The 25,401-nt window shown below is 45.1% G+C and overlaps 1 protein-coding gene across 1 annotated transcript; it reads left to right on the plus strand.

Moving 5' to 3' along the window:
• Positions 1–999: 999 nt before the first annotated feature.
• NAPA (NSF attachment protein alpha) lies at positions 1,000–21,659 on the plus strand. Its single transcript, XM_072979979.2, has 11 exons — positions 1,000–1,220; positions 9,405–9,487; positions 10,489–10,605; positions 13,164–13,210; positions 14,342–14,419; positions 14,649–14,704; positions 17,139–17,223; positions 17,758–17,862; positions 18,373–18,441; positions 19,016–19,066; positions 19,975–21,659. Exons 1-11 carry the CDS (start codon positions 1,117–1,119, stop codon positions 20,074–20,076), a joined length of 897 nt encoding a protein of 298 aa, XP_072836080.1. The 5' UTR covers positions 1,000–1,116; the 3' UTR covers positions 20,077–21,659.
• The last annotated feature ends 3,742 nt before the right edge of the window (positions 21,660–25,401 follow it).

A 25,401-nucleotide genomic window follows, 5' to 3' on the forward strand; every position in this document is an offset into this window, starting at 1 on the left:
CATTGACAAGTTGAGACTTTTCATGTGCTACTTATTGGCCTGAATTATATTAACACTTGTAAGGTTTTTATACTTATAAATCACATGGGGAGGACTGTTGTTTTGAAAGATGATAGAAGCACCTTGACCAGATAAACCTGTTTTTGTTGTTGTTGTTTGATATCTTGGTTGCTGTTTATGATGGAATCTTGGTTTGTGTTGTGGATACATGTATTTTTTTACTGCAACCCACCCAGAGGTAGTGGCCGGGCCACTAGATGGGTGGGTTAAAAACGGAATAAAATAAAAATCAACCAACCAATCCATTTCTATACTGGCCATCTGATCAATGGCCACCCTAGGCGGTTTAAAACAGCGGCATAACATAATATAAACATAATCGAAGTGAAAGTTTAAATTAGAAAAAATATTAAATAACTTAATTAAATTTAAAAAGCTAGACAAACAAATAAGTTAAGTCAAAACCTTCCTTGTTCCAGAAGGCTTTCAATTGACATTGTCCTGATGGCAACTTTTAGAGTATATATTTTAATTGTATTTTGATTGTTTTGTCTTTTTTTTTTTACTGTAAATTGCTGTAAGCCCGCCCAGAGGCCTTTGGGTAGTGTGGGCGGCATATAAATTAAAATAAAATAAAACAATAAATCCCCCCAACCTTCAAACTGTACTTTGAGATGGTACAGTCCAGTACTGTACGTATTTCACCCCCCCCCCCTCACCTCCGGACTATTCCATTCGCCAGCCGGCGCCGAGGGAACCCCGCCCCTTCTGCTGTCACGTGATGCCGGTGAGTCAGCACAACCTCGGTCACGTGAGACAACAGAGGCCGCGGCGGTGGTTGGGTAAGAACGCAAGTGGGCGGCCCTGCCTGGGTTTTTTTTTTTTTTTTTTTAAAGTCCGGATCACGTGGTGAAGGGGACGGGGCAAGGGCTCTGAGATAGCGTCGGCGGCCGGGGGAGTGCGTGCGTGGTGACGTCACCGCGCGAGGCAACGTCGGGCGGCGTCTCCGCCTCCTCCCCCTCAGACCGAGGAGGAAGAGGAAGGAGGCGGAGGCGGTCGTGGAGTGAGGGGGGGATTTGTTGTCCGTCGGTCCTTCCCGTGTGGTTGTTCCCGGCCATGGCGATGGACACCAGCGGCAAGGAGAAGGAGGCGCTGCAGCTCCTCGCCGAAGCCGATAAGAAAGTCCGAGGCTCCCACGGTTTTTTCTCGGGGCTCTTCGGGTGAGGCCTTCGGGAAGGCTTGGAGGAGGGGGAGGGGAGAAGGAGGGGGAGGGGAAGGCTGACAGAGAGACCTGGAAACGGAGGGGCCTTGGGGGGGAGGCTGAGCCTGTGGGGGGGGGGAGAGGGGAGAGAGGTGAGAGGAGGTGGGGGGCACGAGAGAGAGTGCCCTTGACAGGGGGGTTTAGGGGCTCAGGGGTGGGTGAGTACTGCGTGGCAGCAGGCTAGTAGAGGGGGGTGTCTGTATGTGTGTACACGTGTACATACGTGTCTTGTGTGTTAGGGTGGGGAAGGCTAGGGGAGAAAGAAGCCAGAGGAATTGGGTGGGGGTTGCTGCATTGCTTTTTAGAGGAAAGTGAGGGGGGGAGAACCTGCTGGGTGGGGTCCCTCATGAGGGGTCTGGGATTTGCTGGTGAGGTGCTGGGTTTCTAAGGGGGCGGGGGCGTCTGGAAAGCGACAGGGGAGAAATAGGGGTGGGTGGGGAAAGTCCCAGGGAGGGTGGGGGCGTTGACAGGGATGGAGGTCTGGTCTGTGTTTTCCAAGGGCAAACAGGTGTGACAGGTTTTGGAAAGGGGTCAGAGAAAGTGGGGGGAGACATAGAGAGAGAGATGGGCCGGTGAGGTCTAGGTGGGAGTAAGGGAGGGGGGTAAGCAGAAGGGTTAGTTGTGTGGCATCGTTTTAGGACTGCAGAGCTGGAAAGGGACCTATTGAGTCGGGTTAATGGCTCTGGGAGGGTTTGAAAGTTATGGGTTGAAAAGGAGTGGGAGGGAGAGGCTAAAAGAGTGTAGGAAAGATGGGGGGGGGCTGGCAGTAGAAGTGGGCCTGTGAAGGGAGGGCAACTGACTTTTGCATGTCAAGGGGTAACCCAAAAATGGTGTGTAAACCGCTGAAGGGTAAAACTGGAGGAGTGTGCAGTCAGTGGCTATGAGGAGAGTGGAAGGAGAGTAGCCCTGAGCTAGCTATAAGAAATGTGGAGAAAGTAAATAAATAAATAAAAAGAAATGTGGAGAAAGAGTTGGTTGGAAGGGGATGTTAAAGGAAGACATATTTTGGAGCAAACTGAAGGGTTGGCTGTTCAAAGTGATGACAGAGGGCAGAACTGTGGATTAGACAGCTAACATTGGAACTGGGTGGGTGGGGGGCTAGGGGGGGTTATACATTGTCCAGTGCTAAATGTCACAGAACTGTTTTAGAAGTTGTGCTGTTTAAGTGTAACATCTTCTTTCTGTTTGATTATAACATAAACTTGCAGGAAGAGTACATTACAATTACTGATTCTTGTAGTGGGTTCCCTGAACAGTTTGTAATTTCAAGGGAATCAAGGATATGATCAGGAGGGAGCTGAGAGTGTTCGGGGGGGGGCAGGTCCTGGAAGTTCTGATCAGGAATGAGTATGGCAAATATTATTTATAGAAGGGCTGTAACTTCAGTGCAGCAGCTTTAGAAGATTTGGGGAGGGTATTGTATGTGTATTGTGAAAATCTTATCTGGGTGGTGTGGTGGTGGAGAAGGGTCTGCCTTCATTGGGGTTGGAAAGGGTGACAGAGTCCAAATGATGAAACCTTTCAAAAGGTGATTGTCCCGAGAGCCAAAATGCTCTCAAGGCTACAGTAAGCTCCATTGACTCTGTCCCTTTGGAGGCCCCTAGTATCTTGATTTTTGTCCTTCTGATACAAAAATATCCTGATCCTTTTAATATCATGTGTGCCTTGAAGTATTCCCTTAGTAAGTAAATGTGCAGTCTTCACATTTTTATCATGTTGCCAAACTGATGATGCAGACCCATCCGAAATAAGCCGTGCTTCCTTTCCTTGGAAAGTAGTGAACTGCATTTCTTTCCGCCCCTGCAATTGTTAAAGATAAAATCCTGCTTGTCATGTTTTGGATATGCAACCCTGTAGGGCCCAGCCTCCGTCCATGGAACCCTGGCATTTCTGTGCTTATGGCCTAAATACTTTTTCGTCTTTGCCTCTATCCGTGCCAAAAGCATGAGGTAACAAATCTTCACCGCCACTTGTTATTCATACCTTTTCTTAGTGCACAAGGTGGGGTAATTGGAATGAAAACAGGGCACCTGGTATGGGCTGCTGCCTTGGCGGAAGGTAGAGAATGTCACTGAAGTATCTGAGCTCCTGTGATTTGGCTTAGTTTCTATTACTGTTGCAGCTTTCCAGGCTGTGAGGGAGAAGAGTGGCTAAGTCCCAGGTCTAATTCAGCTATGCAAGGATTAAGGGTTTGTAAAGGTAATGAATAGTTATCGGCAAGTCTGCCAAAGCTTTTATCCTCCTGGAAAGGTTTGTTAGCTTGCCTGGACTGAACGGCCTTGTATCTGATCTCTTGCTAGATGTTTGTGAGTGTTGCTCAGATCATAGTCTTGTGCTCAAGTTTTCCTGATCCCATTGGGGCTTATCTGGGTGAAATGTTTAGATGAAACCTATTGCTCGTCATCCTTGTAAATTGGTGAAACCTTGCAGATTGGGGTTTTTTCCCCAACCTTTGGTCCTTCAGATTTCTCAGCAGCATTGGTAGCATGGATAATGGTCAGGGGCTTGAATTCTAAAACATCTGGAGGTCTAAAAATTGATAACTGTGGCTTTAAAGGATGAAGTATATGTGCATAGTAAGCAAGGCATGGTTGCCACACCTTGACCTCTCTTCTCCCTAGAGGGAGCTCCAAAAAGTGGTGGATGGGCTGTAGCTGCCTGCCTTAATTTGACCACAGCTGGCTCAAGACGTGTAGGTAGGACTGCTGTGAACTAGTGAACGCTATAAGATAGCCTTTCCGAAATGGCACTCTTCCCATGTGTTGGATGACTCCTCTCATCATATAGTGTCATATTACTCACCACATCTGGAGAGTACTAGTTCCAAGAAGGCTGCAGGAAGAAGTGGGGCTTTGCCTTTCTGCTCTGAATGGGCAAGACTGCTCTGTGGGAGGGATGGAATTCCACAGCCTTCCATCTAGAAATTCTGCCTGAATTAGGTGTTCCCTTGAACGTACACCTGGAACATCAAGAATAATGTCGCTCCCCAGGGTCTTGGGGGAAGGCAGAAAGCCGTGGCAAAGGGAGATCTTAGAAGAGCTGCAACTTAGCGGCAGGGCTCCTCTAGGAACCAAGAAATCACTTATTTTTCTGTTGCAGACATTTTCTGCACTTTTGTGTGTGTTGGAATCAGAGGAGAAATGGCTAAATGTGAACGGTAGGAAATAGAGTGCCTGAGGAGGTGGGGCAGGGAAGCCAGGGTGCTGCCTTTGAGCCGGCGCCCAACAGAGGAGGCAGGGCTTTTTGTTCATCTGCTAAACGAACCAGCACAAACCAGCCATTTGTTCCCATTTCTAGTAGGAAACGCAGGACAGGACTTGGTGTTCCTTGGCTGAACAAGCCCTAATGTCACTTTGAAGAGTGACAAATTTATTATAGCAGAGGATTTTGAGGGAGAGTCTGGGGTAATGAAAGAATGTGCTATAATAAACGTGTAAGTCTTTAAAGTGCCACGGGATCTATTGTCCTTCTTAGGGGCAATGGGACTGCAACTATTCAAGCCACAAGGAGAAAGCCTAGCCTCTGAGACATGCCTGCTGTGAAGATGCCGGTCCTTCTCTTCGACCAAAAACTTTTCTGTTGGCTCTGTTTCTGTGTTTAGTGACAAAAATCCTTCTTCTGTCCCTGACAAATCTGTTCTGCTTCAGAGAAAAGAGTCTGCTCCTTTAATTAGACTATTTTGAGATGACCTTTGTTTTTCCCCCCTTCTTATTGCATAATGCATGGTTGGAGGAGATTTAACTGAACAGAGATGATTCAAAACTGTCGAATGGAAAAAGCCCAGCAGTAAAAAATGCAGCTTTTCTTGCAAATCAAAATGTTTGGGGAGGGTTCGTCCTGTGTTTTGTAGCTGCCAGCTAGGATTACAGTGTGTGTTTTTTATATATATAATGGAGGCTTTCGTTGCCCTGCAGTTATTTGTGGTGAAAAGAGTGATGTGGAAGGCATCTCCTCCTTCCTCTTGAAAGGAAGAGGTTTACATGGAATCATACATAGCCAGTGGTCCCTGCAGTCTCACCTGTGGGCAGAGACGTTGGTTTGTGTCTGCTAGCCAGCTGAGCAGCTCCTCTTCCATCACCCGCTGCAGGCAGTGTCTGCTATTGAAGTAGCCTCCACTGCTGCTGCCTGGTTTTTCTTGGGGGGGGGGGTGGAGGAAGGGAAGAGAGGCCATATGATCAAAGCCAGTGACTCAACGGTTGATTTTTCTCCTTCACATAGAATATATCTGAGCCCTGAGAGGCGGAGCACCTCCGCAGCAGGGCGGCTGGGAGCAGATCATGATTTTTCACCAGTGGTGAGAAAATAGTCTGGTACATAAGTGGCTGGTGATAATGAGGGGGAGGAAAATCGTCTTCGCTGGCAGCAGGGGAGAGGAAGAAGATACAGGGTAAAAGAATGCAGGAACATGAAAGCTCTTGAGGATAATTATGGTGGCCTCCCAAAATTCTTCATTTACAAACAGGTAACCTGAAGCCCAGGTTACGGAGAGCTATACATTTTTTGGTGACAGTCTTACGTCAGTATACCTGTGTGGACAATAACAGGCTTGCCCCATTCTTTTAAGGAATAAGTCCCTGTATAGAATTAGAGCTCGCCTACTTAAAGGAAACCTCACTGAACTCTCTGAGGTTTCCTTTCTGAGAGAAGATGCCCGCAGCAATCCACACATGCCTGTGTGAAGTTCTGTGAATGATAGTTCTCTGAAGAATCTCTGTTTATCTGCATCTTGACAAAAATGTGCTTCCCCAGGATAGGCTGTGGTTTTTTTTTCACTTTTTAACCATGGAGGGAGGGAATCTAAAATGAGACGATCTTGGTAGATCCCTGAGAGGATGGATTTGCAAATGAACTTCCATGATTGCTCTGCCAATGACATTTTAGAAGGAACTGCATCTCATTGAAACGTCTAGCAAGACCTCATGAGCTGAGCTTTCTAAGCCGTCTCTGAAATGATTGAATGTTCGGTTTTCCAGCTGATAAGGTGGGGAATGGAGATTTTAAGACAAGCTCACCTTGCCTTACTCTTGGACCGCTGCATTGTTAGTTCTGTTTCCTGCACAAATAATAAGGAGTTCCTGGGAAAATTCTGAATGGGGAAGTTGTTTATGATCTCAGTCAGGGGCGAGGAACCCAAAGAATGTATATATCATTGATGGAAAGTCTTGGGCTGCAACCCAGCAATGAAGTAATCAGGATGGATTTCCTCTGAAGTAGAGATAGGCAAGATTTTGGTTTTGCCATCAGCCCAACACGGTGTTGCATGATTCTCAGCCCTGCCTCCTCCAGCAGGTGCCCACCCACTGAGAGGCAACACCTGGGCTTGGAACCACGCAACGCACGTTGGGTGCGGACAGGTAGACTGGCAGTTCATGCCCGTTTCTACCTAGAAGCAGCCCTTCCAGAAGTCAGCAGGCTAACCGCGTTCTCTAATCTGACATAGCAAGCAACACAGAGAATTAATCCCTGCTTCCTTATTCCTGAAAAACAAATTGCAGTTCCATGAATTCAGGTCATGAGCAACTTTTACTTGGGAAGTTTTTTCATGACTGACTTGGGGGGAAAAGCGCCAGTTGTCGTGATCGCGGCTTGGAGAAATTTGTGGCCGTTTTGCTTAGGAGACGAAGTGCTCAAGCTGCGTGATGCTAATGACAACTGAAGAGGATTAGCACATGACTTGAAATGCTTTGGGAGAGACCTGAAGGCCAAGAAAAGAATCATCTATCCAGTTGGCGTGGGGTGGGTGGAGAACCTGCTGCATTCTTGCAGGCAGCAGCTGGGGGTTGTTGTTGTTTAGTCGTTAAGTCATGTCTGACTCTTCGTGACCCCGTGGACCAGAGCACGCCAGGCCCTCCTGTCTTCCACTGCCTCCCAGAGTTGGGTCAAATTCATGTTGGTTGCTTCGATGACCCCGTCCAACCATCTCATCCTCTGTCGTCCCCTTCTCCTCTTGCCTTCACGCTTTCCCAACATCTGGGCCTTTTCCAGGGAGTCTTCTCTTCTCCTGAGATGGCCAAAGTATTGAAGCCTCAGCTTCAGGATCGTCCCTTCCAGTGAGCACTCAGGGTTGCTTTTCTTCAGAATGGATACGTTTGAGTCCAGGGGACTCTCAAGAGTCTCCTCCAGCACCTCCATTCAAAAGCACCAATTCTTTGGCGGTCGGCCTTCTTTATGGTCCAGCTCTCACTTCCATACATCGCTACTGGAAAAACCATAGCTTAGACTATGCAGACCTTTGTTGGCAAGGTGATGTCTCTGGGAGTAAGGGGTGCCACATTTTTAAAAAAGGTTCCTGAACATTGCAGGCTGGGTGGGGAGATGCTTTGCCAGCCAGGAAGACCCTTATTAGAAGTTGAAAGTCCCACATGCCATCTTAGACAGGGATCTGAGTTTAGCATTTTGATATGAGGTCAGTCGGGAAAATGTGTTCCTTTTACCTGCCGTGTCAGCAACCTGAAGTCTTCCAGTAGCTGAAAGTATTTGAACTGAGTCGAAATCCAGGCAGGCGCACATCCTATGTCTTGAATGCTATACTGAAGCAAATGAAAAAGCTAACTTGGAAATGGTGTTTGTTGGAATCCTCCTAGGCATGATTAACAATTGACGGTGTGCTTTCTTTTGTGTTTTTAAGAGACAAGAAAGAAAAGAAAAGCCTCAAGCATTGTTAACCAGAGGTCACACTAGCTTCATTTTTATTTTATTAGGCCATTTGTCAAATAACCATTCCATCAGTGCGGCGCTCAGACTTCATTTTGAACCCAGTTGGCAATGCCAAACACGAATACGACTCTCCCCGGAGCAATCTGCCCGTCCTCTTCACTCCTCACAACAACCGTGATTGAAAGAGCCAAGGGCCACCAGGAAATCGACAACTAGGAATCAGCATTTTCTGCCCTCTTATTTTGGAGCAAGCAATTCTGGATGTTTTGCCAAACACCCTCCCATCTCCCCGTTTGAAATAGGCTACCCACACAACTCTGTAGGACAGCTTTTCATGGCCTTCCAACTGAAAACCCATGAGCGTTTGTCTCAGTGTTCACCGTATTATTTTAGGCTTAGGTGGTTAGGACTTTAGGTGGGGGTCAATTTTAATTTAATTGACTGTATTTAGCAGTGGCTATTAAGCCGTTGTTTACTTTTAAAATTTATTACGGGTTTTTCTTTTTCTGATTAATACGTTTGACTGTTCTGTTGTCGTCATTGTAATACGATATCCTGGCTATTTTTACCCTGCCTAGAGAGTGGCTAAATAAATAAATGCCCAAATGGATGTGCAGTACTGGTGCTCAGCATGTTATCAACCCTGTGGCCCCTGCTCTTAAATACTGTTTATGCATGCTTTGGCTGAAATCTTGTTTCACAGTAATACAAATAGTATTTTCAATGCAAATTCCTCCAAATTAAGGAATCTGTGCCAGTCTGATCTCTTACGTGCCCAGTAATGCGGCTCAGTGTGCAACAGATAATGTATACGGAGATTTCGTAACTTACGGCAATTCATGTCTAAATGTTATACGGTTTGCCTTACCCTACAACAGGATCTCAGGCTGTTCATTTGATACATAGATATTTCTTGGACACAGTTAGCTGGAAAAAGGGAGTTAGAATGACATTTTTCTGTCTTGCATCATTCTGGGGGACATTTCTCCTTCTTTGTCTATTCCCAGAACTAGTATGAATGTGTGGTGTGAAGCATAGCACTGAATTGAATCGTCAATATGGTTTTCTTCTCAACTTCTCCTGTATCATGATGGCTGAGGATCCCTTAGTGGGAATCTGTTTATTACTTTGTGAGGGCTTGTCTCTTTTGGCAGGTTGTTAATCATTATCATATGAGGGATTTTATCTTCTCTGGTATTAATTTTTCTATGATTTGAGTAATGGCTGGTTTTTAGTTAGCTGTTTGAATTTGCTTTACCATAGTTACCTGGTTTAGGAACTGTAAAAAGTAAGCAATGTATTACATGTTTCTTAAATGTATTTCTTGGCCTGCCTTATTCTAGACTTAGGAGCAGGCCCAAGTAAAAGCTTTCAAACATTCTGTTTTGGATAAGATGTGCTTTTTCTGGATTCGCCTGCAACCAGAAGACCCTGTTTGCTAGTATAGTCAACTAATAACAGTGATGTGTGTTTTTATTCTCTGTAGCGGTGGATCGTCCAGGGTTGAAGAAGCATGTGACATATACGCAAGAGCGGCCAATATGTTTAAAATGGCCAAAAACTGGAGTGGTACGTAGCATTCCTTAATTAAATGTTGTTCATATTCTGCAGAACTGCATTCTTGAACTGTTCAGGAGAGTGTTCCTTTCCTGGGCTATGAAGCCAGTCCCTTTTTCTTGTATAGATGTTCACCCCAAAGTCTGCAAAGCTGGAACCCTGTGGTCTTCTAGGGAGTGAATTATCCAGAATACAGTGTGAAACAGCAAGCAGTGTGAGGCCCTCTTGTCCTTGCCTGTTGCTTCTGAAAGGACAATTTAGATTTCACAGTTTTTGCTTCCGATAGGAAGGATGTCCCATGGAAATCACATGGCTCTGCATGATAAATATTCTGGCTTCTCTTCACGAGAAGCCACCTACAGGCATTTGCTGACACTTAATATAGCCCAGCATGCGCACAGACTAAAAGCTTGGCGTAACACAGTGCCACATCCTAGGAAAGGAAATGAGAGAGTCCGCTGACTGTCTTGATGGATCCCACGCCTGTTGCTGCCGGCGGTGGTTGGATGATGCTAGAGATTTAAGAAGACAGCTCTGCTGTCAGGTCCCGAACGTGGGGAAAGGAGGGTCATCGGATTGTGTGCCCAAGCCCTTTCCCTTTGGCCGTCCTCTTGTTTCTAGAGCAGGGGTGGACAAGAGGAGCTCTGCAGATCTTGTTGAAGCTTGTCTTTGAACCCAAGGGTGCCCCCGTGCCATGCTGGTGAAATCTAACCAGTGGTGTAGCACAGCACCATCTGGAAGGCTATATGCTGCTCATCCCTGTGCAGGGTGGATTTGATTTAAATCAAATTTTAATTGATGTACGAAACAGTTTTAAACATTTAAATCATGATTTAAATCCATTTGATTTGAAATTTTGCTGACTTTTATCCACCTTGCCCCCTGGGGCACAACGAAGAGGTTACTCCACTTGGAGGCCTTTTTCCCCCCCTTCCACATCCTGGCTTTAGATCTTTAACTTTTTGTTCCATACTTCCCCCCCTCCGGTTACATGCTGTTTTTGTCTTTCCTAGCTGCTGGCAATGCCTTCTGCCAGGCTGCTCAGCTGCACCTCCAGCTACAGAACAAGCACGACGCTGCCATGAGCTTTGTGGATGCGGGGAATGCCTTCAAGAAGGCCGATCCTCAAGGTAGGTCAAAGGGGCTCCGCTGTCCTTTCGTTTGCTCAGGGCCTAATAGTATTTTGCTTTGGATTCAGGGGAAGGTAGGAGCCGGAAGAGGGTCCTGCAATACAGGGTCCTATCAGGCCCGTTTGTTGGTTTCACGATCCTGGTTTGATCTGAAGCTGGTACTCCCAGTTTCCAAATGCAGGCTAAATAGGGCACCATGGTTAATTGGAAGCATCTTCTTTTTAAGTTGTGCCACAACAGAAGGAGCTACATTTTCCTGCAGAGTATCTGCCATTGCATTAACCCAATCATTCTTCTAGATGCAGTCATTTTATTGGACTTGGGGTATCTCTCGGCACTTAACCACGAAGTGCTGCTCACAAACTCTCTCTGTCTCCAGCACCGCAAGTGGAAGGCGGTTGAAGGAGAAAAGCTGTGGTGCCCCCCTGGCTTCCTCAGGAGATCCTCATTTAGCTTGGTCATTTGCAGCCTTGCATAAGAGCTGCAGTTTATTTTATATATCTGAAATATTTCTTTCCAAGGGGGGGGTGTCTTACTCTCCTCTGCCCTGGCCAGGTGTGTGGAAACCTTTCAGATTCAAAATGCATAATTACAGTCCATAAATGCATTCAGCGATGAAATGCCTTGAATGTTAAGGTTTAACCTCATTGGGAGTATCTTGCCTCTGTCCCCAATTTCTGTATGGAGTCAGAGGGGGTACGCGTTTGTGTGACTTGGCATAAAGTAGCAGAAATAATGCTTAAACCCCTCTGCCAGCTCTGCTCATATATTTGAGACGAGGACAATGACATAAAAGCATATGTAGTTTCACTACCTTTCCTCACTTGAAACCAAATCTAGGGGAGAGTTCTTTTCACCGTTCAATGGTCTCCCTGCACAGCACCTAAGCTATTCAGAGCCTTTGTTGCCGTGTCTTCCTTGGGTCAAGAAACTGTTTCGGAGGAGAGGATTCCTTCTGCATAATTTTCTGTGCTTCAATTTTCTGTTCCTTAGCAGAAAAGAGATGGGGAGATGGACGAAGCAGAGATAGTTGCTCTGCAGCCGATTTGATTCACTAGGTGATTTTAGAGGGGAAAGATGATAAAGTAACCCGAGGAGAAAACAAATTTAATCCTCCCTGGGGATTTGCCTTAATCTTTCGGAGATTTGCATTCTGATTACCGGCTGTGATGCTGCAGCTCAAGAGCAAGCTTCGCCCTGCTCTGAGGCAGGAGGGGTAGCATGGAGGAGACGGGCGCTCCAGAGCAAACCCTGGTCCTGGAGGTTTTTTAAAACGATGGAGGTGTGTGTCACGATTGTCCTTGAGGGTTTCTTCTGTTCCTCAAAGACTGCTCTTTTTTTCTGAGAATAGTTATGGTCAGGAAAAGACTGTCTGTTGTTCTGCGTTCTCTTTCCTCTCTCAAACTCACAAATACGCACACAGTAGCCTTTGTCCACCTCTGCACAGTGTGCTGAAAGTACACCCCTCTGATGACATCTTCTGGCTTTGTCGACCCGATTCGGATTTAAAGTGTGGTACCACGTCTCCCTGGTTGAACCTTCAGAGCTTCCGAGGAGCCGTTCCCAGTTTTGAGGAAGGATGTTTTCAGCGATGGAATGCCTGCCGAGAGAGATTCCTCTCCCACCTACAATTCTTGTTGGAAAAGGATCGTCTGATTTCCACAATCTTTTTAACCCATTCCAGTTCAAATCTGTATCATCGTTGCAACTATTTTTTTAATGTTGCTCCTGTGTTCCTTTAAAAAAAAATGTTTTTTAAAATGTATCTTGCTTCTAAGCTGCCTTGAACTTGGTATTTTAATAGTTTATAGAGAAATAAGAGTTGAATTGTACAGAGGTCTGTTGCAGAGAGAGCAGGAGGTGAACTATATGTGAGTAATTTTGTTAACATAAGACTCCATATAGTTCCTTCCTGATCATTCCCTACCTTTAAGGATTGATTTGCTCCACTGGAGCTATCCAGCATTTATAATCTTGGGCCCCGTGGATTATTGAGTCCAGCCCCTGTCAAGGAGGCATAGTGGGGAATCGAACTCCCAGGCTCTGGAGCCACAGATGTAAACTCCTCAGCTCCTTTGCGTAGAACAACTTTCCATTAAAACCACGGCGGCCGGAATTTGCCTCTGCCCCGAAAGCTGGCGTTAAGACTGAACAAACCGCAAGTTTAGAGCTGCAGTTCTTCAACTGGCCACGCGGGGGCAGCAGAGGAACCCAGGCTGCTGTGGCTGGGCCATAGGCTGCGCATGTCTGAATGGCTGGTTACATCATCTTCTGTCAGAATAAACTTTGGGGTTGGCGCTGGTTGCATCCATTCCTGCCTTGTGGGAGAATGCAGTGTACGTGGTTCTCCAATTTGTCTTGGCTTTCTTTCACGTCCCAGAAAATCTGCAAGACCTCATCAGTTTTTTCTTAAGCGGCTATTGATCTCCTCCGAAAGAAATGTGCTATAAATATGCCCGGGTTTTGTCCCATGCAAGAGAGGTCATTGTTAGATGGCTTTATATCTTCCTCATACTGTTATTGAAGCTGCCAAATCTCTCTTCTTTCTTTTTTAACAGAGGCTATTAACTGTCTCCTTAGAGCTATTGAGATCTATACAGACATGGTAAGCCTGTGTTTGAAGTTCATGAGTGGTATTTTTTTCTAAATTATAATAAGACTATGGTATTTAGCACTCTTTCTCTGTGTGAGAAGAATCCTGGCAAAAATGCAAGTGAAGATTCCAAAGCTCGTGGATGCTGGCTGACGACTGGCATACATTGCTCAACATGGGGTTTGTAGTTAGCCTCTCGTAGTGATGTTGTAGGGAGAAGAGGAATATACTCCACTAATGTCCACACTAGGGTATTGTACTAGTTTACTAAAGCAAATTGCTTCATCGAGTTCACGCTAGCAAAGTTAATGCCTGGCCTCAATATCTTTAAAATAAGTTAATTGTTATAAAAATCATATAAGTCAAGTTTATAAGCCAAGCTTGGTTTATCTTTAATTCACAAACCGTGGTTTGTAAACCACGTTTGTATGTGCATACTAGGTGTCTGTGTCCCAAATAAATAGGTTGGAGAATGTACTTTGTTCTGCCCGTCATGTAGCTGTATCTACATTTTGCACATGGAGGGTAAAATGGTGCCTCGCAAGACGATGTTAATTCGTTCCGTGGAAATCGCTGTCTTGCGAAAACATTGTTTTGCGAAACGTGGTTCCCCATTGGAATGCATTGAAATCTGTTTAATGCGTTTCAATGGGAAAATCGTCGTCTTGTGAAAATCGTCCATAGAAAACATCGTCTTGCGGGAAACGGTTCCCCATTGGAATGCATTGAAATCTATTTAATGCATTCCAATGGGGAAAAATCGTCGTCTTGTGAAAATCGTCCATAGAAAACATTGTCTTGCGGAAAACGGTTCCCCATTGGAATGCATTGAAATCTATTTAATGCGTTCCAATGGGGAAAAATTGTCGTCTTGCGAGAATCTTCCATAGAAAACATCGTCTTGCGAAGTGCAACAGTGATTGCAAAAACTAATCGTCTTGCGAGGCACCACTGTACTTGGATTGATGTAAAAAAAAAAAAAGACCCTCTGTTTTTTTCCTGAGAATCTGGAAACTCTGAACAGTTGCCAGCTTCCAGCAGAGCCATGAAGCACCTTGGGGCTATCACTGCAGCAAACAAATGCCCATCTGTTCCAGTGTGGTGGTTTACATTTCACACACTTAATCTTTTCTCTCCTCCTAGGGCCGTTTTACTATTGCAGCCAAGCACCACATAACAATAGCAGAGATTTATGAGTCGGAGCTGGTGGACATCGAAAAGGTATGATGGGAAGAAAGCCATTTATGTCTTGTATTCTGTTTTTTCCTTCCCACGGAGTGTGCTAATTGCTATTTCACTCTGCCTTCCAGTTCCCTAGGAGCCATTAGTTGACTAGCGTTGGGCTGGGTTATGTGTCCCTCTACTTTGAAACCCGTATGTGCATAGTCTCTGTATGCCTAGTCTCACAATTGTTAGCCTCACCTCTGTTTCTTGTCTGCTTCCTTTCCAGGCAATAGCCCATTATGAACAAGCAGCAGATTATTATAAAGGTGAAGAATCGAACAGGTATTTGGAGAGCCCTCCTATTTCCGTGCACTTTTCTGTTGTAAGATGATGATGCGTGTGGGCTCGTTCTATTTTTGCGTGCTGGATGGGCTTCAGAAGGGAACAGGTGATCCCGTGGGATTTACAGCACACAATGCTATCTTGTTGGCTTTGTTTATCAATTCTAAACTCACTGTGCTCAGTTTTCCCTTAATAACCACGTGGGTCTGCGGATGCCTAGAACGGATCACTGATAGGCTGCAGCTAAGTGGATGAACATGGGTAGCCTAGACAAGGTGAAGCTGTTGGTGGAAGACATTGATTTGAAAATGGGAAGCTCCTCTCTTCAGATTGAGGCTGGGCCTGCAATGTCAACTTTTTAGGTGCTTCTGGCATTAGGTGAAAGGATAAACCAGCTGCTGTTCTTCCTCTCCAGTTAAACTCAGAATGCATTTAATTTCACTTTCGCCTTATGAGCAAAAATGAATCACTAGATGCACGGAATACTTATGCAAATCACTAGACTATTCATCTTGGTGAATCCTTGTATTTTAACAAGCCTCTGCCATACACTAAAGGTGCCTTACTCAGAATTCCCCCTTTATTATTTACTAAACTAATGTCACCAAGGAGCAAAGGCTGTAATGACTCCATTCTCCTGCATGAAAAGCCTCCAGCCTCGTTTGGTTTTCTATTTTTCACAAGTTTGGCCACTGCTAACCAGTCTGTTTCAGTGTGCTTTTAGGGGGACAAAACTGTGATCCTGCTGTGTGTGTTTTGGAAGCTAACAGGGCATTCTAGGGTCCTGCTAGTCACATGTTTTAGTTACATATTAAATTACTAGGATATACAGCATTAACTGCATATATGTACTCAGACTCCATACAACTAGCTTTCTGAGATTTTACCTTTTTCCAAAATCGATGTGTATCGGAGAACGTTAAGATAACTTGGTCAAAGAACTTACTGGACCTTCATTTCCCATTTTAACAAGCATACAAGGCACTCCGACCACATTGACTGACTGTGGTCTGTAGGGAATAGTTTTTCTTGCCTCCCCAGCTATTCATTTACTTGTCTCAGGTGAGTAGCTTGTTTACAAGCCTGAAACATAGTTTGGTGCAGGTACAGCTTGGCAGTCTTGCATGTCTCCAAGGCAAGAGCTGTTTCTTCTCCAAGTCCACACCTTACAGTGGTCTCCTGTGGACCATTATGAAAGATAGTATCATATCTGGGGACCTAGAGATCAAGTCTGCCCTTGGTGAACCAGCTTAAGCCAGGTAGTCCCTTTTCTCAGGATAGGGATGTGAATGGATGGGACTTGCTTATTTTCTTCCATTTATGCCTCCCCCTTTTCCTCACAAAGAGCCCAAGCAGTGAACTGTTGCTTCTTGCTGTGTGTGTGTGTTAGATGGAAGGGATCCAGCGTGGGCCGCTTCTTTGGCACTTGCTGAAAATAAATGTGTATCTGTTAGGGAGCTGCATATATTAGTTACATAACTAGTGGGAGGCACATCATTTCTCTGAACGTCACTAATCCCACACTGCAGTTCGTGAGGATGTAGCAGGGACAGCTTGGGCAGAGAGGATGGGGGGCCAAGCCTGCCCACCCAGCCTTTGTAGGTGGGGATGGGCTTCAATGGCCGGACAGATTTCATCTTCGGAGTTGATCTCACGGCATCCGATCAGGCATGAACGAACCAATTGTTTTAGACCGCTGTTTTCGTCTCCCCCATTTCCCACTTTGCAGGCAGGTGCCCACCATTGCAGGACACAGTGACAGCCCGTTTACATGCCAGAAGCACACACGGGGGATGTTTGAGACATGCTTTATTGGCTTCCTAGAAGTAGTACTTGTTTTCTTGTTCTTCTGCAATGGATATTTCCTTCCATTTGGCTCTTGGTTGTAGGAGGGAGGGCAGAAGGGGCTTCCCTCTCCACTTCCACGTTCCCAGGACTAAATAAGCCTGCTGTTTACTGTTTGTAGACTCTAGTTTTGCCCCTTATTTTGCAGTATACTTTTTGAAGGCATATATGAAAATATGAGCAAAGTGGGCTAAGTGAGGTGTTTAAGGAGTGGTTTTAGCAGTTCCACTCCCCCAGTCAGCTTCCATGGTTGAGCGGAGATTCGAACCCTGTTCTCCAGAGTCCTAATCTCTCACTCTGTCCATTACACCACACTGGGAATCACTCTCCATGCATAGGATGGTCCCCATTTATAACTCAGAGGTGAACATGATGGCACACAGCAAAAAATACCTCCAGTTGGAATTAGCAGACATTCAGGACACTGCATTTGGTGTTTTTCGTTCTCAAGTTGACATTTGCTGGCTTTCAAAGAACCAGCAGATGTTCACCAGGGTAGGTATGGGAGGAGAGTTGTGGGGGGGGGGGGACAAAGCTGCTCCTCTTTTCTTGTCCAAATACCTTAAATCAACAACTCCTTCCTTTGCAGCTCGGCTAACAAGTGCTTGTTGAAAGTGGCCACCTACGCAGCTCAGCTAGAGCAGTACCAGAAGGCGATTGAGATTTATGAGCAGGTGTGGTTACATTCGGTTTTTCCTCCTGCAAACCTGTGCCCTCCAGAAATGTTTCTTGTCGTTGTAAGGCCATAGGTCTACATTTTCTGTTAATGTTAGCACAGTACGTATAAATGAAGCCAGAGCCTCAGCTGTGTGTGTTCCATGCTGTAATTAAAACTGTGCATCCAGGCGGTCAGAATTCTGAAAAAAAAAAAAGCTGTGGTTCCAAATACAGCCTTTTTTTTTTCTTAAAGGGGAGTGAAATTCTTCCTGTAAACCTCCCTCATTTTTCCCCCTACCTGTGATTGCCCCAAGTCGGTGACGGGGGTGGGGGTGGGGGTGGGGGTGGGTGGGCAAATGATGCTTTCACCAGCCTTTTATGATCAGAAGCCCTTTCTCTTTTGTAACTTGTAAGAGAGTAGTGCCATCTGGTCACCAAGGCCATGGGACCTAAGAACCAGGATGCTGTCCTCGGGGAAGCCCATTATCATTCTCCAGAGACCTAGTTTAAAATACAGCTTGGTTTGAATTACTGGTCTTTTGCATCTCTAGGTAGGCACCAGCGCCATGGACAGCCCCCTGCTGAAGTACAGTGCGAAGGAATACTTCTTCAAGGCCGCGCTTTGCCACTTCTGCATCGACATGCTCAATGCCAAGGTTGGTGCAACCCTTTTGTCTTCCTAGCGAGGCGACAAAGTTTTTGTGTCTGGCGTTGTAGGAATCTCATCATTCCAAGATCCTTTCGAGCAAGGGTTCTGTTTTATGGGGCTTCTGATCTCCTCTGGATAGGGGCCAGTATTGGTAGGCAGAGCAAGAGAGAGCAGTTCTCTAGCTGCCTTACATCACTAAAATGTTCTCCCTCAAACCTTGTTCCTGGGAAGGTACAGAGGTTTTATCGGGCTGGGTGAAAATAAAACAGAAACATGCGAGAAGCGAAGATGTAACTTCTGGGTCAAAGCCTGAAGCCATGTAGAAAACTAATAGAATGGTTTGAAGCTGAGTTGACATAATCTCTTTATAATTCTGGCAGTGCTCCATGATTCGGGAAGGAAGTTGGTGTTTTCTGTAGTGCATTAGTCTCTCTTAGACATGGGTGTTTGAACTGTTGTACTTTTGGCCAGCAACTAACTGCTTCTCTCCCCCCCCCCCCCGCCCCGTTTAAATTAGTTGGCTGTACAGAAATATGAAGAAATGTTTCCGGCTTTTTCAGACTCCAGAGAATGCAAACTGGTTAAAGTGAGTAGCTTTTAAAACAGAGTTTCAAAGTCTTGGCCTCAACGTTAGCTCATAAGCCTGTGTCCTGTTTGTCCGCAACAGGCATGCCTATGATGATTGGAATGGCTTTTTTTTCCCAATATAAAGATCTTGGATTATATTATGTAAATGTCATTTCTGTATTTGCATAATAGTTTCTTCAGTGTTCTTAAACAAACAGTAGCCTTGTGGTGTGTAAGAAGCAAAAGACTGGTGAGCAAAGCTGGAGAAACAAGAGGTGGTTGAACAGGGTTTCTGTGGCATTGCCCTGTAGTACAAGGGCCAGATTCCACCAGAAGGTTGAGGGTGCCTAGCTGGCCATCTCTTGCAGCCTGCTTTTTCCTCTTTTAAATCTATAGCTGGCATCAAATCTGTCCCAGATAGTACAATTACATGCAGCCCTCTCCTGATCAAGGATGCTTTTGCAGCGAGCGAAGCAAGCGCGCCAAAAGCTGTAGGAATCTCCTTCTGCCCGAGGTTAAGGGGCACAATCTGTCAAGTTGCTGCATTTGGAAACTGATCCCGAGATTCACTGATTCCCCTGTCTTTTTCCTAGAAATTGTTGGATGCTCACGAAGAACAGAACATTGACAGCTACACCGAATCAGTAAGTCTGTCTTCTCTGACTTTTTCACTGAGTGTTCCATCGGCGTGGCTGTTTTGAGTTCATTGGTCGTCTGGTGGTGAAGTTTATAGTTTGTCTTTCGTTCTGTCAGATAGCGAGCCTTCTACCTTCTCTGTGCCTTTTCATAAGAGGAGGATGGGTGGTGAGAAAAAAATGTCAGGAACTGACAGAAGAGCTGGACACTAAATTCCACAGATGTTATTTGCAGGGAGAATAGCGAGAGGCACCTGACTGAAAGGGAAAAGAGGTTTCATGAAAATAACAGTGGCAACAGTTGGCTAGCCGTCATTCTCAAGGGGAGCCATGTTAGCTCCTTACCTCTCACTTCCTTTTCATAGGAACTCAATTACTGACCTGTATATCTCCATTAAATCTTTTTTGCTTTCCAAACTAGACTTTTTGTTTACCCCCTAGAAATGTACTTGCTAAATTATTGGATCTAGATGGAGCTATTTTTTCACTGAAGTCAAATATAGGTGATGGGGATGCAACAGCATGATCCAAGACTTTTCCCCTAGTAGTCTTCAAGTTGTGCCATGGATTGCTGATGAATTTCGGAGTGGTCTTTGAGTACTCATTTGTCATAAGTTCGTAATGACTCTTAACTGAGCAGAGCATGCTTTTATTTGGAATTTGTCGCCAGTTCAGCTTGGCTCTTACACCTTTCCAATACTGTTGTTTCACTTGTTTCCAGTTTGCCTCAAGTTGTCACATTCTGAGGGTGTGTAAGAAATTCTCTTAGACGTAGAAGGTAGAGATTCATTAGAGTGAAGGTGATAATTGAAAGCTAATACCGATGAGTAGGGTTCTGCCCGGCAGTGATGGCCTTGGAGATGGGCGACCCTGAGCCAAATAGGCTGCTTCTCCACTTTGGCCTTTTCCTCCATCAGGTGAAGGAATACGACTCCATCTCTCGCCTGGACCAGTGGCTCACCACCATGCTGCTGCGCATCAAGAAGACCATACAGGGGGAAGAGGAGGACCTGCGCTAAGCGCCCAACGCACTGACCCCTCTTGCCGCTCATCTGCAGATCGCTGCACGGATCGGCTCAGGGGGAGGAGGGGGCCTTGGCACCAAGCGACTGGACTCGAATTGGCAAATGGTTTATTACCGACACCCTTTCTCATCCACCCGCTCCCTGCCACCATCTCGTGCTGCCGAAAACAGGGCTGGGCAGTGTCACTTCCGGACTAACTCCGCTTGGAGACAGATGAAGGCTTTAATTCGAAGTTCTCCTCCCTTTTTTTCGGTTGCTTTTCTCTCCCCTCTCAGATCAGAGTACATTTCTTCAGCTGGCATGGGTCCCCACCTGATAACGGCTTTTCATTTGTACGGCTTCAGGTTTAAGTCCCCTTCTGTAAGTTCAGCAGATGGCAGCCGCTCCCCTTCCTTCTTCCCCTGTAGAATCAGTTTAAGCTGCTCCTCCCAGCTTAGAAGTGGCCACGACCTCATAACCGAAAGAAGGCAGTTCCTGCAGCCGCATCCCCTTTTATTTCCCTGTGCCCACGTCTTCCAGACCCAGGACCAGCTTCTTTCTCCCAGTCAGGGTTGCAAATATGTCCAAAAAGTAAGTCTGCTTTCTCTTTTAGCCCCTGCAGAGGCATGGAGCTGGGTCTTGTGTGACACCTGCCCGCCCTCAAGGGGTAAATCTGACCACTCCCCAAAATTCACATTTAGCCGGCATTACGTGCTAGCGTCGCTTCTTTTCCAGATATAACGAGAAGCTTTCCTTGCACCCTAAATGTACCATTTTGAATGCAGATAGGAGAGAGCAATCCCAGCTCTCGTATTTAAAATTCAGATGTCACTTATCCACACGAGATACACAGGTGTGGGATTGTGACCTTTATCTGTTGCCAGTCACCAGGGGATGCTGGTACAGCAAAAAGGCAGGCAGATCCTGAACCATATGCAGCAGGTAGCCAAAAAAAACCGATTTAATGCTAGTAATTTATACTGTGTGCAAGCTGTCTTGATAATGTCCATCTTGTCTTGTATGCTGCTCCCTTTTTAAACTTGAGTTTGAAGGGAGCTTTTTCTTCTGACAAGTATTTTGTGTTTTGTAACCATGCAAAGCTTTGTGGTTTTTTCCCTTTTCTTTCCTTGTGTTGGCTGTAAACAGAACGAAAGAGCCACCCGTACTTTGTCATGTAATCTGGGAAGAAAGAGGTTCATACTTCATGGGGGGGTTTCATGTTAACTTTTTATTATTCAAAAAGAGGTGGGATTTGAAGAAACACGGCTGCATGCTTTAAAATGTCAACTGGAAAAGTGACAGATTAAAGTACAATAACTTTGCACACGGCAACAATAAAAACTTTGCATGGATGGAAAACAGAACCTTACAGTACTACCAGTTAACAGTAGCCTCTCTAGCTTAAGTTCTTGCTGCTTATCTAAGCAACTTGCATGTTTTTAGATGTATTTTCCCTTGCTGTTTTCCTCCCTCCCCGCTCCTACCCCCAGTGTTTCGGGACTAATCCTGCCACATCCCCATTGACCCTTCTTAATTGTGATTCTGTTTCTGAACACTGGCTGTGATTCTGTCTATAAAAACACAGTTGTACGCTTGAACCCAGCTGCCTGTGTATCTATGTGTATGTGTCTGATTTAGACTTTTCCTTTGTGGCGATGAATCGGGGCCAACATTTGAACCCATTGTTCAGCATCTCGTTCCTCATTTAAGCCGTGCTGCTTACAGGGCGGAGGGCGGTCTGCACTGAACACCAAGTAAAGCAGACAGTAGAACCCAGAGAGAAGAAAAGCAGTATTATGCTGTCTGTATAAATTATGCAAATTCATCTTTTCCATCGCTGTAGTTTGCATAACTCTGCTTCTTTGTGCCGGGTAGCATATCTTCCTTTGAACAGGAATATCCTCCAGGCTGGCTCTGGAAATGTCTCTGGGTTTGTGAATATGCATTCTAGCCTGTCTTCGCAGAGCTAAAGAATAGAATTTTTTTCCCCCTAACCTACAAAACTTGTTCTTAGGAAATCTTGAGTTCTGTGCGTACCTTTTCTCAGTGCGGTGGTTCTTTGTGTATGGAATTTGTGCAGGATACAAACACTCCCCTGCTTGGTTGGGGGATTTCCCGCCATTCTGGTTTTGGTTTACCTGGAAAGGCCATGAAGAGGTGAATTTTCCTTTGGCAGCGTTGCCCCAACCTTGTGCTCTCCAGAGGACTACAGTTCCCATCAGCATTTGGACAACAGGTCCTCTTGCCAGAGATCATGAGCGGTGCCCATTTCTGCATCCAGAAAGGACTTCAGGGAACCAAAGCTTTGTGTGCCTCTGTGTTCAAAGCAAAAGCAAGTCCTACGGTCCCTCCAGTGAGGAATAAGAACTCTTTTAGCTATTGCAGTGTCGTCAAGTAGCCCAAACTGGCTAGGTATGTTTGTCAGCGTTGCATCCAAATTGTAGGACATCAGCTGGCGGAAAACCAGCAGGTGTACGACCTGTGTGTCTTCAAATATGTTGCTTGGATTATGGGACAACGGTATAGCCCTCATTGATTCAGAAAGAAGAAATCATTGCAAAATCTAAAGCTAACAATAGGCTTCAGATAAACTGAAAACAAACTTTTAACGGTCAGAAGCAAGGGCCATCTTTTTAAATCTGAAAGTGTGGGAGTCGTTCATACGGCAGATGGGAGTAAGCAGTACCATATTACACCCACAATCTTTGTTTAAACTGAACAAGTGCAAGTACACTCGGTTAAAGAGAAGAACCTGTTTCCATACTGAGAACACATTTCTGCTGAGCGGTTTTCCTTGTTTAAGGTGAAGCAAGAAAGAAGATAGAGCTTGGAAATGTAAAAGCTAGCATGAAATTTCCCACTGTGAAGGTTTCAACTTGAAACATGTTATCAAATAACAAGAAAAAATCCTAAAATGTATGTTTCAAATTACTACTTTCCTTCATGATCCCCTGCAAAAAGTGATGTTACAAATAAAGCACCAGTTGTTACCTAACACTTTCCAAGCACTTGGGGTTTAGATCAAGGAGCGAAGAGCAAGCTGTGATGAGTGTAGCAGAAGTATTCAGTTAAGCAACATATAACTGGCATGAAACGACTTGCTTATAAAATGTCAGTCAACATTTTGCAAGTGGCCCACCGCTTCCTTTAGCCAATTCAGATAATTGTTGTATAGAAGAAGTCTCACCGGGCAGCCCGTTTCCTGCTGCCTGATGAGCATGTAAAGCAATTAGGAGGGGGACTAACGCTTACATTCAGGACTGAGATGAGTGTACGTTTCTTGCAGTCTGCCTGTCACCCCTTCAAGATGCTACCAAAACAGCTAATTAGGAACTTGAATTAAAATATCCCCATTGCCATTAACAGTCTTGTCTGCTTGTCTATTACTAATGATTGTAGTTCCTAGTTAAGATCCCGCCCCCTCCAATTTATTTGAAGAGAAAGGAAAAAAGGCATAAGTAGGCTGCCTGATTGGGAACTAGACATTCCCTAGTCAGTTGCTGCCCTTCATTAGATGGTAAATTTTAATCTACAGTAAGTTGTATGAGCCAATTAAGCATTTGAAGCCTGCACTCCCACTGTTAATCCAAACTTATTAGGGTACTAAATGTTTACTCTTCTTTAGTTTCTTAAACTCTCTCCAGGGAAGACGGACAAAGCTTTGGTTTCCTCTGGCTTTTCTCCCCCGGAGTCATCATGCCACACGGTGAGAAGTGTGGCATTAGCTGTTGATGATGAAGGCTTGACGCTACGGTTCCTTTGTACAGGTTTTCTTGACCTTTTAATTTCTGTACAAACGTTTTCTGGGTTACTGCTGTGCTTTAACCTAGTTTCTCCCTTGCCTGGCTGGCTTCTTTGTGGGAAAGCTGTTTTGGCATCTTGAAGTTTATAATACCCCTTTATCAAATTAGATTAGGAAAAAGCCACCTCTTTTAACGAACATGAAAGTGGCTAGCCGGTGTGTAAGATTCAACAGCAATTTATCAGTAGCAAAACAACGATCCTGCACTGGTAATAAAACATTCTGCATGTAATATCTTTATACTCCTCTAAGTCTTGAACCCCACTCCAAGGACTGAGCAAGTGACTTCCAGGTGTTGAACAGCAGCCCTCATCAGCATTGGGCAGCATAGGTAGCAAGGTGGAATTTGGACAAGCTGGGACAGTATTATTTAGAGGTTGTTCTGCAGTCAGTATATAATTGGCCAGGGCATATTAGTAATGTGTACCCTGACATCTGAGCGTTCAGTCTGGAGGCAGGCAGTGCATCATGGCCTCTCCCCAATTTGAAGAGACCCTTGTCCAGCAGGCCGAGGCAAAGAGGCAGTCCTGAAAGCAGCAAAATCAGGGAGCTGGACAGGGGACAGATTGTATTTGTCTTCAGTGTGGAAGGGATGGTCACTCTTGAATTGGCCTTCTCGGCCACACTAGACACTGTTCCAAGTCATACAGAGCACTTTACCATAGTCTTTCGAGACTGAATGATGCCTATGACCGCAAACAAGAGAAACAACTCTTTTGGGTGTTCAATAGAATGAATGCAGGCTAATGCACATATTTACAATTCTGATTTCCAACAAGCCCCGACTTCAGAGTTAGTCAAGCCGATGCAGTGACTTCTTTTGGAAAAGATCCCCTTAAATTGCGTTTTGGATTTTCACTAAAATAGAAACAGCATTGTGTCACTGGGGAGATACTGTTCTCAGAAAATAAAGATGATTCAGTCAGTAAGAGTCGTCAAGGCATTGCTGAGTAAAAAGTTGTACTTGACAGAAATAATAAAAGAAAGGAATCAGCATTTAATGAAAGCAATAAATAGGCTTGTGGTAAGGCTACCAAATCCTGCCTTTTATTTAAAAAATATTTTGTGTTTTTTTTTTTTAATAGCTGAATCCTGCTTTTAGACGGAAGCCCTTTCGGGGATTCGGGTATTAATAAACTGCAGCCAGCTAAGCTGGAGTGGCTCCTGATGTTTTATGTATAAATTTGTGATGATTTGTTAGCTCCCGGGGATTTTAATTAAATTTAATTTTAACTTGGCCTGGCGACAGTTGCTTTTCATTGGGGTCAAGCCCTCCTCTAGTAGAAAGACCTTAAATCTATGGAGCTCTGTGTATTCCAAAACAAGGGAAGTTTTCTAGTCTGTTTGATGTAAAGGCCAGCCCTAGGAGTCCTTCCCATTAGAGGAAGCAGAAGGATTTTCTTTTGAAATCAAATTGGCAAAACAGCTGCTCCAGGTTTATCCTCTAGAACTCGGGAGGGTGTTAAACAACCATTGGAAATCTCTTGCCACCTTCCCTCCCGTGGTAGCTCTCTGCGGTGCTGGCCTATAGTAAGACA

The sequence above is a fragment of the Pogona vitticeps genome, chromosome 9 (genome assembly GCF_051106095.1).
Source record: "Pogona vitticeps strain Pit_001003342236 chromosome 9, PviZW2.1, whole genome shotgun sequence".
Taxonomy (NCBI): Eukaryota; Metazoa; Chordata; class Lepidosauria; order Squamata; family Agamidae; genus Pogona; species Pogona vitticeps.

Excerpts from the sequence above, each read along its gene's own strand:
- NAPA (XM_072979979.2), top strand. The coding sequence starts at position 1,117 with ATGGCGATGGACACCAGCGGCAAGGAGAAGGAGGCGCTGCAGCTCCTC. Across the intron at positions 9,488-10,488 it reads AATGGCCAAAAACTGGAGTG|CTGCTGGCAATGCCTTCTGC; the intron begins GTACGTAGCATT and ends TGTCTTTCCTAG. Across the intron at positions 17,224-17,757 it reads CGATTGAGATTTATGAGCAG|GTAGGCACCAGCGCCATGGA; the intron begins GTGTGGTTACAT and ends TTGCATCTCTAG.